We start from the raw sequence: 13,101 nt of genomic DNA on the forward strand, positions 1-13,101 counted from the left end.
TATCAGGTCTGAAGCAAAGTGTCAGCTCTGTGAAAGCTTCCAGCCCTTCCTGTAAAGTTTTGCAAACAGCTGTTTAGCAGGCGGTGCCCAAAGCGGGCATCCCGCGCCCCCGCGGAGCCGCTTGCAGAGAGCGGGGCGTTGGGCGTGCGTTTGTGCCGCGCGTTCTTCTGCAGTCACTTCTGTGATCATCAGTGTGTAGTATTAAATTGATGCTCAGTGTATAGAAAATTGCCTTTTCCTTACATTACATACCCGCAATCAGAAGGACGTTTGAATAAACAGTCGCCAACTCATTCTGCATGTGTGACAGCCGGTACTCCGATGTTCTTGGAGATGTAAATGATGGTGGCTGGGCTGATTCGGAGGGACGGAGCATCTCTCTGGCTCCTTGCTGGTCTGTTTGCTCTTTCCCTTCAGTGAGGTTTCAGGACACGGCAGAGCATGTCTCCTTGTCAGCTGTGCACAGTTTTGCAGTTGGTGAGTTAATGATGCAGAGATGCCGCAGCGTATGGATGTCTGATGAGCCCCAGCATCGCCGCGGCTCGTCCCCACGCGGATCGCTGCTCCTGCCCGCAGCAGCGCGGCGTCGGGCGGCCCCCGGCATCGCATGGGCACTGGCCCTGGCTGCGTCCCGCTCCTGGTCCCGGGCTGCAGCAGTGTTCACAGGGGTGTTCACTCACAGCATCCCCGCAGTCTTGCCGCAAGCATCTCCGGTGGGGCTGGCCGCAGCACCCCACATCCCCGCTCGCCGCCAAACCCAAGGGCAGCCTTCGCGTCACACGTCTGCTGTGGGATGCCCAGCTCACCAGCCCTGCCCTCATTTCAGTACCATTTTGAAACGCTGTATTTGATCACTGTATCTTGAAATTGAATCTTAAAGCATTATACAGGCATGTTTGTGCCAGCCCCAACGTGCTGTTGCTGTTAGCGGGCTGCTGCAGAGAGAAATTTGGCCTTGCACCCCAACTTTGATTTTTAATTAAATCTTCTGTGCACCTCTAGATGAGAGCCGTGTGTTTTGGGGACTTCACATTACTGTCACGATTTGGACTTCTTCCCAGCAAACCATGCTGTGAAATCCATTGCGAGTCGTGGGGAGGCAGCCGCTCGCGCAGGACGGCAGCCGTGCTGGCAGGGCATCGCTGTCCCACCGCTGTCCTGGGCTGGGGGCTGGCATTGCCTCCCCCGGCAGTAACAACACCCTTGTCGCCCCTTGCACCTCCTACTGGCGCACGTGTTGCTGTATGACAATTGAAAGCAGGTCGTGAATTGGCAATGCAGCCACCGGTGTTGCTGCTGCCACGTGTTACACAAGCACCCATGCCAGCCTTGGTGCACCCTGTGCCCCGTTAGCTGCACCCTGCGATTTGGGGCTGCTTTTGTAACGTTTGGTGCTTCTGTTGACGTTCCAGACCACGGCTGTCCCCAGCTGTTCTTGCCCTCTACCTTCTGGTATCCTTGGTCTCTAAAAAACGTATGTCCTTACATCCTTCTTGCCCGAGGTGCTGGGCACATCCTTCCCCACAGCGGCTGTGTCTCTCCTGGAGACTCGTGGCTTCGCACAGGCGGCCGAGTGAGGCTTTCTGTGTGACTGGGCAGTGAAACCCGCATCCATTTTGTAGAAACAGAAGGAAGAAAAGGGGAAAAAAAAGTGCTAGCTTATAGTAATAAAGGGCTTTTGAACATCTCAGCTGGATATTTTTCTTCATGAGTGAGAAGGCCAAATGTTATCTTGACATTTAATCTTTAATAATAAAAATATGGTACTTTGTTTGCCAGTGAATTCCAAAATAATCTGTTTACTCTCTCATGCCTTATTTCATTTAACTTGCTAGCTTAGATGACCTACATACTTTCCCCTGCTACCACTTTAGAGCCACAGAAAATCATTTATTTTGCAAAATTTACTTTCCTGTTGCTGCAGAGCCAACAGTTGCCATTTTGATGGGTTTTCGAGTAGTTAATCCATTCATTTGAGAAATGCGTGCCTCCTGCGTGGGCAGCGCGGCGGGGACGGTCGGAGGGCTGGTGGCGGCTTGGCCCCGGCGAGGTGCCGGCCTCAGCTCAGCGCTGGGCTGGCCGCTGGCCCCCAGTTCTCGTTCACGTTCTGCAGTTGGTGAGGCAGGTCTGTTCCCAAGCCCACTTTGTGTCTTGGAAAGAGCTCGTCAGGAGCACCGTCTTCCCTCACGCTGCTCCTGCTGGGTGAGCAGGACTTGTCCCCGGGCTGGTGTTCAGCCCCAGTAAACCCCAGCAGTTGATCGGCTCGGTGCTGAGCCAGGGGCAGGGGGTTATTGCGGGCTATCAAACTTTATAAACCCTTTTAGTGCCTAATGGAGATAGGCAGGGAGCTGCAGCCGGGGGAGAAGGCTGAGCAAGTCCTGGCGCAGGCTCGAGCATGGAGGTGAGGGTGGTGGAAGCTGCTGCGGGTCGGGAGCAGTCCCATGCCTGCTTACACCCACGAGCACAGCTCGGGCAAGCTCACAGGGACACGGTGGCTGCGTGGTCGGGCCGGCTGTGTCCTGCCAGCGGCGGCAGACCTATTTGTGCTGTGTTCAGAGTGGTGTTAGGTGCCCCGGTAGTCGTGCTCGGCTGTGAGGACGTGGCCAGAGCCTGGGCAGGCTGCAGCAGCGCTGCCGGTGCGACCGGGCCTCCCCCCCGTGTACCTGCAGCACCTTGTGTGGCCGGGGGAGCTGAGGGGCCCTGGGGCCAGCTGGTAGTGGCGGGGTGCAGGGTGTGGGGTGCAGGGTGCGGGGCGCAGGGTGCGGGGTGCAGGGTGCAGGCCGCGGGCCGGCCGTGCCACGAGGCGATGGTGGGTGCGGGCGGGCGAGGCTGGCGCTTGCCGAGGGGCCGCCAGCACGGCGCGGGGGTAGCTCCAGCTTCCAGCAGCCATCCCCATCAGCTCTCCCCAGCCCGCTGACTTTTCTTTTGCATTGAAACCTCTTACTCATAAATTTTACATCCAAGAGCAACCGTGAGAAATGCCAGAAGCCCGATCATCTAACATGCTTTAATACCTAAATTTATTCTTTAGTATCATTCTTATTTACATTGTTTTTCTGTCTCAAAAAAAAAATACAAAGGGAGGAAAAAAATAAAATTTTCTTTTACTTCCACGTTAGGAGGTGAGTTGTCATACACCCTCTGGAATTCTTTTTTGCTTTTGATCTTTATTTATTTGTTTAATTTTGGTTGATGTCCCAAGCATGGTTTTGGAGACGAAGGTAGGTCTTCGCTCTCCAAATCAAAAGGAAAAAAAATAAATAAATAAAACAACACTCTCCTTGCTCATACTTAAAAAAAAATCCAAACTGTTCCATTCCATACCATTAAAAAACAAACAACAACAACAAAAAACTATTGAACTATTTCTACAGCTTACCAATTTAAAAGGGCGGGTTTTTTTTCAAAAGTATCGAATGGATCCAAAAACGATTTTACTAGAAGTGATTGAAGTTATTTGCTGTCAACGTTTTAATATCAATATTACCACAATGTGTAGTCTCAAATTAGTTCCTTTGTAGTTTGCATGGGATGTGAATGCTGTCTCGGCGTGCCCAGACCTAGAGAACTTGTTACTACTGCATGAGCATCAAGTCAGATGTTGAAAAATATCTATTATATTTTGTGATAATTTGGTGAAAATGAGCACCTCCAGTCTCTGGTTGCAGTAGTGTGTTGAATGATTGTTCTTTTTTTTTTTATATATATTCATATATATATTTTGGAGCTCTAAGCTTCGTAGTAGTACGGGCTGACTATTATTCAGTACTTGCTCTCCTATCGCATGGCCTTGGTTAAGTGTTAGAAGTTGGGCCTAGGCTGTTTATTCTGGTGTTTGGCTTTGTAATAACGGTGCATGCCCGGCGTCTGGCCTCATACCCAGCTTTATTCTCTGCACACCAGTCTTGAATAGCTACAGTGCTCAACCGAATTTTGGCGCACCCGCTTCCCCGGCAGGCTCCAACCCAGCCCGGCCCGGAGGCTTCCCCGGGGCCAACAGCCCCGGGCCCGTCGCAGACCTCTACGGCACGGCCAGCCAGGACTCCGGCGTCGGCAACTACATAAGCGCTGCCAGCCCACAGCCGGGCTCCGGCTTCGGCCACGGGATCGCCGTAAGTACCACGCGCCGCGGCCCCTGCGTGCCAGCCGGGGGGGGGGGGGGGTCATTATTTAGTGACATTAAGGTTTTTTTGTGTTTTTTTTTTTTTTTTAAACTATTAAATGATGGAGTGGGTAGCACATCACTCCCATAGCCTCTGCCGCTGTGCTTAACCTGCTGCGGTTGCTGACAGGCTTCGTGCGGAGCTGCACACTGTTGCCCCAGAGCCGCTGGAGTTGCAAACCGGATTGGTAACGCTCGTCTGACGCCTTCTGAGGTCCTGACGTGGCGTATTTTAAAAGGACCTGCTTAATAAATATAGCCTTCCAAGCTTCTGCTTGTCCAGATGGTCTTTACATCAGTCCAATGGCCTGCTGAGGCTGATGTGCCTGCTTGCAGGCAGTGTACCAAGCCTCTGCTCACACAGAGGGGGACAAAGAAGCTCTCTGGGACACCAGTCCTGCCCACGTCCCTCCCACAGGGGTCACAGTGTCCCGCTGGTGGCACGGGACTGTCCGGGCTTGGAGCTTCCAGCCTCTGCCCATTGCGGCCTCAGTGTGGAGCTGGGGGCACGTTAGCGTGGGAGGTAGGCGCTGGCTCACCCCCAGGCATCTTCAGACCAGTTACGGTGTCACTAACAGTCCTTAAAATTCGCAGGTTACAAGTAAGTCACTTGTGTTGTGTTGTCAAGTCATTGGAAACGTATTTCTGTAATGCTGCGTGGTTCTGACGGCTCACTAATTACGGGCGATGGAAATTTGCTTAACAAAGCTGCATGCTGTTTTTCAGATTGCACTGTTTTACCTGTGTGTGTTAGCATGAATGTGGTTGATCCGCTTTAGTGGCTGTCAGTCTCTGAAACAGAATACCAGCAAATTAAGTTGTTTTACTTTTTCCTGGTAAAATGCTGAGATTTTTTTTCCTCTTGTAAGGTAAACATGTCAAAGTACAGAGAACTCCCCCGAGATTCCTCTAACTAAACGGAGAATTTTGTTCTTTGACCAAATTGGATGAAATGGGGGAGTGGGAGCATAGTGCAGACAAAATTCCTGAAACTGTGTTATTTTTATTGCATAAACTGCTGGTACCCAAAAAGCCAAAACAGCCTGCTGCCCTCCACTTGTGCCCTTGTGCTCTGCATTCCTGCCCTGGTCCTGCTCCTCACATGGACACACAAGGGACCTGACAGCCCCCTTGGATCCATTCTAATACAAAATGTAGAATATTATTATTCTACTAAGAGCTACACCAATTTAAACTGCCACTTCCGAGACCCTTATTTCCATTTTTCACTTGACAAAAAAGACCTGTTTGTTCTGGAGAACTTGGTCACTTTGACCTCAGTGACATCCCAATCTTTCAAGTAATGAGATGCACAATAAAAGCCGTGATATCCTGATTTGTCTGCACTAATACTTCTTCAAAGACTGATTTTGTATTTGACTTGCAGATTGGCAGCCTCTTAATTTCTCCTATCCCCCAATAACTGCAAAGAGTCCAGTAGCCCTTTTTTACATACATATTTATTTAACACTCTCCATTTACTAACCCTGGTTTAAAAACAAAAAAGGGAAAACCCTAAGCTTATTTTTGTAACCGGGGGAATGAGAAGATGATGGTCTTGGAAAGGTAACGAGTGTTCAGAACATGGAGTCATTAGTGACCAGAACAACTTTTGGAAATACATATTCATGCTGGCAACACAGTCTTTCAAGTCCTTTGATAATTTCTTGCCAAAAATTAATAATCATCTGTTCCCATGTATAGAGCACTGATGAACTTAACAATTGTACAATTTTAGGGACCTTTGATTGCAACGGCTTTTACAAATGGATACCATTGAAACGTTACACATGGTTGGTTGCCATCTCACTTGGAGGTATTACAGTATATACCATTTGTACTTTGTGCTAAACTACCATTTCCCTTATATTTACTTTAAGTGAACAATTCTTTTATCTTCATTTCGTCTTTCCTTGGCCTTTAATCATTCCTTTCTGTGATTTATTTTATTTAAATCAATCTCATGGGTTGGAAACTGGAAGGCAGATCGGGAGCTAGAACCCAGCGAAGACACGTCTTCATATTCATGACGCTTCGTGCAATAATTTGGAGACTTCAAAACCCCACAGAAATGAACGGTGATCCCAAAAAACCTTTGGGGAAGCGATCAAGTGCCAGTTGACAGCATCATGGTCAGGGTTATAGATTCGCTATGAATGCACTCATCTAAAAATAGACGAGCCCCACTGCTTTATTACAGAGAAGCCATCATTCTTAATTAAGTGCTGTACCAAATATTACAGCTAAAAGATAACATTGTAACTAGTAACCATAGAGCAATTATCAAGATTAAAAAAAAATTAAAGCTAAGCAAATTAAATTAAAGACATTACCTGAGTAATGCATCCTTGGATCGCTGCCAGTTTCCTACCCTTTGAACTAAGCTCGAGTTAATTAAATGTTTAATTTTTTTATTATTTTTTGGCCTTTGGTATATTCATCTTTGCAAACAAATAGTCTTACACAGAGAATAGCGTAGATTAGAAAAGTCAGTCAATGAAAACTAGAAGGTATGCCCATGAAACCACGCAAGTTCACCATTAGAGCTCTTGCTGCAGACACACAAATGTAGTATCTGTGACAACCTTAATTTCTCTGTCTTTAGCCCAGCACTATCTGATCAATTTCAGGTTTCACATTCAAAATCAGTGTATGAATTAGGACTGTAGTTAGTCAAAGGTCTGGGATCTGTGGAAAATGTTCAGAGGCTTTAAATAATACAAAAATAGATGTAAAAATAGATGTATAGTTAAATACTAGTGAATAAAGGGGTTTGCTATTTACTCTTCGTCTACTCATAAACACACAAGATTACCTGAAATTGTTTCATGAATTGATTCGGTCCACCAAGTAGCATTTTTTATGGGAAAGCAAAAAAAATGCACAAGCACTCTTGCTTTAATCCCGGTTATTATTTGTACATATCAGTGTGCATTCTCAGGTCGATTTGTCAGAATCCTTCACGTTTTCTGGGCCGCCAGCCTGTGTAATAACAAGGTGGTGCACAAAGCATGCTAGAGGTTTGAGCAGAACATCATAATTCAAACTAATAATGCTGCAGTGAAGGCAGTGCTCATCAGATTAATATGTTGTAATCATTTTACACTTACCACAACACATCAAATTGTAACCATCATTTACTGGCCAGTATTAAAACTCAAGCCATTAATGACTTAAAAACAGAAAGTGCTTTTAATGTTGCTCATTACTAATTAAAATAGATTTTGAGTGGAGGAAATGAGCCTTGTTATTAATTCCTCCAGGACCACCGGGTTTGAAGTTACCGCCGCGGCACATCCTGGGGCACGCATCCCCTCCCACCACGGCAGAGCCCCCGCGGTGCCCGTGGCCAGGACCGGCCGCGGTGCCGTGCTCGGCGTTGCACCGCTGGCACAGCGTTGGGGTGGCTTTGGGCAGTGATCCCGGGGACACGGCCAGCACGGGCACCTCGCTGCAGCTGCCTGAAGCCCTTAGTATTTATTTCCAACCTTACAGCTGCAGCGTGCCCACACAAATACAATAAAATAGAAAAAAAATATAACTCTCATTTTACAGGAGCCTTGTAAATTTGGGGCGCAATGCCCGAGGAACACCTTGTGTTCTTCCAGTGCATTGAGTCGCGTTTGATCGCCACGAAGCCCGGCTGGTGCCAACAGAGCCCAGCCACAGGAGCACGGGGTCGGGGGCCGGGAGGTACAGGGTAGGAAGGAGAAATGGCGTTGTGCTCCGCCGCTCTGGAGCCGCGGCCTGCACCTGCAGCGTGGCCAGGACAGCGCCGAGCAGGGCAGCGCCAGGTCAGGCCGCGCGGCAGCGCCTGAGCACCGCGGGCGGCCACACGCGCGTGGTCGGGTTTCAAAACCTCCACTGACCCTCCTCTCCTCTGTGTCCTGTGTGTGCTCCTCTCCTTTCAGAGCCTATCTGGATGTCCGGGCAAGACAGGGCGAAGTTTCTGAGTGGTCCCATGTTTAGGTGATATCATCAGACTTTGAGCACTACATCATCACCAATAACAAACAAACTGGAGGTGGCACTCGACGGACTTAGGTTGTTTAAAATCTCTCTCATCATCTCATGAATCTGCTGTACTATAAAAACAACAGCTTTTAAAAGTATGTATATAAAATCCATTTCTTGTTCGTTTTATTTTCTCGATGGGTTCCCCCCCCTTTTTAAACCTATTCAAACCCACGTTTTTTCGTAGCGTTTTGACATAGTCTCGTAGCCACGTAGACCTAATTCTTTGTGTATCTCGTAGGAGCCTAACCATAGCCTAGCTGTTTATATTAAGGGTTTTCTTTCGTTTCCTTTCCCCCCCACCCTCCGTGTTCCTCTCGTTCTCCGTAGTCGTTGTTGCTTACAGGACGCTGAGGCGGCGCCGCGGGTCTCAGCGGGTGGCACCAGTTCTGGCACCGTAGACCTGGGCGGGTGGCAGCGCCGCGGCGGCGGCGACGGGCTGGGCGCTGCCGGGGCACGGCGGGCGCGGGCACGCGCTCCGGCAGCGGGTTCCCTAGCCCTTCTTTTCGTTTGTGACGTCTTCGTTAACCTGATTCTATCTATTTTCGGCAATAAGGCAAGGACGGCAGACTTTGGCGCGTCCTTTTTCTATAAGTGCTTTTTTTTGTTGAAAGAGGTGATATAAGGTTTTTTGAAATTGTGAATTCTGAAAAAAAATACTGTAAATACAATTCCATTAACTACATATAAACTATTAAGAAAGAGAAATACAAACTATTTTTGTGATGGAGTCAGTCTGAGGCAGTTTCTCTATTAAAATGGAAGAAAAAAAAAAAGTAAAGTTTTAACCGTGTAGACCAACTGCCAGAGCTGGCCCACCAGCGTTAGACTAACACTGTTTCGCTTGCTCTGTAGGTGTGGTAGACCTTCGAACTGTCCTAGCGTCATACCAGCATACTATCTAGTCATACGTGCACAGCTTACCAAGTAACAGTCTCGTTGTATTTTTAATTTAAAAACTGCTTTTCCCAAGACTGAAAAAGAAGCTACGGTTTTACTATTTAACGCATTTAAGGTTCAAAGCACACCTGTTCTTAGTTGTTGTTTCGAATTAGATCCACTTGCTGTCCAGTCATTTCAGCTGCTCCGAGCGCCCTGCGAAGCCCGGGGAGGAGAGGGCTCCCCGCCCCAGGGAGCTGCAGGCGGAGCGGTGGTAGAGCTTGCATCGTTACCTTTTTTATCCATTACTTTTCTGTATTAACGAATTAGGAAAGCGACTTTGTTTTTTGGGAATACCTCAGTGCTACAAGTTTCACCCTAGAAGCAACGGAAGATTTTAATTTATTGTAGTTGTAAACAGAATTTTAAAAAAATAAAGTATAAAACATCATTGCACTGTGACTGGTAGGGGAAAAACTGACAGTTTCCTATTTGCACATGTTTAATATTTGGCTGTTATATATATGGTCCTCTGTTGGGGGAGGAAACTTATGAAGGATATTTTTTAATTTAATTTTTTTAATATTGGTAAATAGGCCTGCAACAGCAAACTAGAAGTACAACATGGTAGGTGGCATTAAGAACATACTGTAGTGTGGATATATTTCTTCTTTTTTTAACGTAATATTGACAAGTTTTATTAATATTTTTTTAAATTGTTACGTTTATAAATTTGGTACTTTAGGTACAGCCAGTATAAGACACTGAATGCGACATTTGTTAAAAAGAGCTGCTGCACTCCTATTTTTGTAAATTTTACTAACAAGTAGACTAATGTAGACGTTCAATAGACAAGGTAGAGCAAGGCATCTTTAACAAAAACAAGGCACCATACTGCTAACCGAAAGGAGAAAACCTTGTTTTTCTTATTTTTAAAGAAAGAATCATGCTTTTTTGTGTAATATTTTAGGTTTTTTTCTTATTTCAGAACAACCAGGTTTAAGCAAAATGCTGGACGCTTTTTAAATATTGAGACTTGATCAAGTAATAAAGTAAATAAAACAATTCTTTAAAAAATAAAAACTAAAAAAAACAACAAACCAAATTCCCTGAAATTCAATGTATAATCAGGGAATTTTTTATTGATATTTTGTCAATGTTGATGATGTACTGTACTACCAGTTGGTTTTCCTCTCCATTCCCTATCACCTCATAGAATATCCTTTGTTGATCATTGTTGTATGTTAATAGTGTATAAAATGGCTATCTTGTAAGAGTGCTGTCCTGATGCTAGTGTAGTGAATTTTTCCCCCCCTCTTTCTCTCTTCCTCTTCTAGTACATATTGGTAGGTGTATCGTAATTAAGGTTAAAAATTTAGATGTAGTTATTCAGATTTAGGACCAGTAAGGATAGAACTTTCTCTTATTTAAGAAAAAAAAAATGCTAATAATTTTGGGAAGGTTTTCCTTTTTTTTTTTTCTTTTCCTGTTTTTTTTTCTTTCTTTCTTTTTTCTTTTCTTTTGCTGATCTGATGCGGTTTCAACTAACCAAAGGTCTCACAATGTTAAAAATGCTGGCAAACTCTTAAGGCATTTTGTAGATCCCCACCCTTGACTTTGAAAAGGGGATGTGCCATACTACCTTAAATGCTAATGCTAGATATGCAAAACTGGATTTTTTTAATTTATTTTTTAAAAGAGGGAGGCACGGTATATTAAAACGATTTTACTAAGAGAAAAAAATATTTTTTTAAGAATGCTCAGAAGAAATTGCTAATCTGTGTGAATATGTTTTAGATGTTTATATACCTTTTGAAAAGTCCCAGTGGCCCATAGCACAAATGTCGTGGAATCCGATATGTTTTGATGTGGCTACCTAGACTAAGGTTCACATTAGTCCCCCACTCATCTAGAAGTCCATTTCAAAGGGGTTTTTGTTCGTTCGTTTGTTTGGGGGTTTTCTGTAAATTTTCTGCACAAAGGCTCAGCTACATCTTTATTTTAGTCAAGCACAGGGAGCGAACGCGCAGTTACGGCGGATATTGCCCTTTTCTTTCCGAACAGCTCGTACAGAACTGCTACCCCCAGAGTGACCAAAAAGAGAGATTTCTATCTAGCTGTGCAAAATGGGCACCGAAAATACCTCTCCCCGAGAGCGGTCAGTGGCGGGGAAGCAGGTTTTCCCCCGTCGCACGCCTCCCGCAGCGCTGGGTGCTGTGCTGGCCGTGCCGTGGGACAATTTTTCTTACCAAACACAATGCCAATTTTGAAAGGAATTGCAGAAATCCAAAAGAATTCAGTTACCCTCCCCCACCAAAAAGAAAAAAAAAAAAAAGAAAAAAAGTCATTTGTGATTGGCTTGATTAAAATGAAGCCTGATCTGTCCCTGTTTTTGTTTCTTACACTTCATAAATGTTCATTTTGAGTTGAATTTGTAGCTTGGACTTTAAGGTAGCATGGCTCTCTTGCTGTAAGTTTTTTGTTTTTTGTTGGTTTTTTTTTTCATTGTACAGCAGCATTCAGCTGGTGAATGTTACACATCTTGCTAGACTAGTTAAACCATTGGGTAATTGTTGGTAATAACGACCTGAAAGGTGTTCAGATTTCTTTTCTTCCCTCCCCTGCTCTGAAACCTCTGATGCTGTTTTCATCTTTAGTGTGAATGAGGGCTAGTGACTCCAGCCACAGTTACCTTCCTGTTTCGTTTTTGCCATTCACTCAATGCAACATAATCAATAATAAAGCAATATAGTTTACTACATTTTTACTGAAGGCCAGCCATGGTTATGTATGATATTGCATATGAAACTGTTTACAAAAAAAAAAACACTAACTCATAGCTGTCTTTTATGCTATGGATATGTCTCTTGGGTGGAATTTTTTGAATTTTTTTTTTTTAGTTTAGTTTTGTTTGTTTGTTTGTTTTTTTAAGCAAAATAGTTTAAACAGAAAACTGAAGTTAGTGTAAGTTTAAGAGACAGGATGCATTGAAGACACACCGGCAGATCCTGGGGTCTGCGCACATACACTGTAGAGTTTCATACGTACAGAATCGAATTCAAACCCATTTCTGTGTGTGAACACTACGTGAGGAGATTCTGTAAGCTAAGCAATACTTTAATACTGTAATAAAAATTACCAAAAATAATAAAAAATAAGTAGTTTGAGAGAGTAAATCTACGTGATCGGTTCTCAGTTACCAAACAATCCGAATGTATCGTCTCGAGAGAATTTCATTTCAGATCAGTGTAAAAATCCAAGCAGCCTGGCGGAGAAGCAGGACTCACCCGTGCTATACAGCTCTGTATTCTGTACATACTTGTAACACCAAGCGTGGGATCTGTGTGTCGCGTTGACCGTAGTGGGTAGCAAATTAAGTCATTCTCTGTTGTACAAGGTCTGAACTCCATCAGTACTAGAATGCAAGTCTAAGCATTTCAGGTGGTCATAAATGTACCTAAATAAACTATGGCACAGTGGCAAGCCTAGCCCTTCCTTTTATACTTTAGTATGAACTGATGAGAACTTTGGTAGTGACTTTTTTTTTATATATATACATATATATATGTATCTATATATATCAAGCATCTTTCAGGTCTCTGTGTATGGCTTTCTAAAGCCCTGTTGTAAAATACTATGTGGATGGGGGTCTCTCACATCACAGATGTGGAAAGTATAATTTTATATTTGTATTTTCAAATAAATAAGTTTGTGAAAGGTTTCCATCCTCTACTGTGGTCCAGAAATCAATGTGTTTGTCTGACAAAAAAATACAATAAACTGTTTTGAACAGACCTGTGAGTCCCTTTTATTTGAAGCGGGGGGAAGCGTTTGTTCCTGGGGGGAGACCAGCATATGGCCCCATCGCCCCTGTCCTCGGGGTGCCCATCCAGGGCTCCAGTGACCTTGTCCTTCCCTCCGATCAGTCTGCATCGAGGGCTGATTGCAGCATTTCTGCAGCATTTTCCCGTGCTGCCGATGCCGCGGGCACGGCGCAGCCTGTGCGCACGCGTCTGGTGAGAGTAACGCGACGAGGGCAGCGTCAG

At 45.1% G+C, this 13,101-nt stretch overlaps 1 protein-coding gene across 13 annotated transcripts in view; it reads left to right on the plus strand.

Annotated features, from left to right (window-relative positions):
- MSI2 (musashi RNA binding protein 2) overlaps positions 1-12,847 on the plus strand; it is a 238,688-nt gene extending 225,841 nt beyond the window's left edge. For 6 of the 13 annotated variants that reach the window (XM_080562592.1, XM_080562588.1, XM_080562581.1 and 3 more), the window contains 3 exons: positions 3,904-4,112; positions 5,901-5,978; positions 8,074-12,847. In XM_080562592.1, the coding sequence (XP_080418718.1) occupies positions 3,904-4,112; positions 5,901-5,942 (251 nt within the window). In that variant the 3' untranslated portion in view covers positions 5,943-5,978; positions 8,074-12,847. The remainder of the gene's footprint in view (positions 1-3,903; positions 4,113-5,900; positions 5,979-8,073) is intronic. The other 7 variants (XR_013941079.1, XM_080562590.1, XM_080562582.1 and 4 more) reach the window with 3 other exon arrangements.
- The last annotated feature ends 254 nt before the right edge of the window (positions 12,848-13,101 follow it).

This window comes from Anser brachyrhynchus (assembly GCF_964034855.1).
Source record: "Anser brachyrhynchus genome assembly, chromosome: 20".
NCBI classification, from domain to species: Eukaryota; Metazoa; Chordata; class Aves; order Anseriformes; family Anatidae; genus Anser; species Anser brachyrhynchus.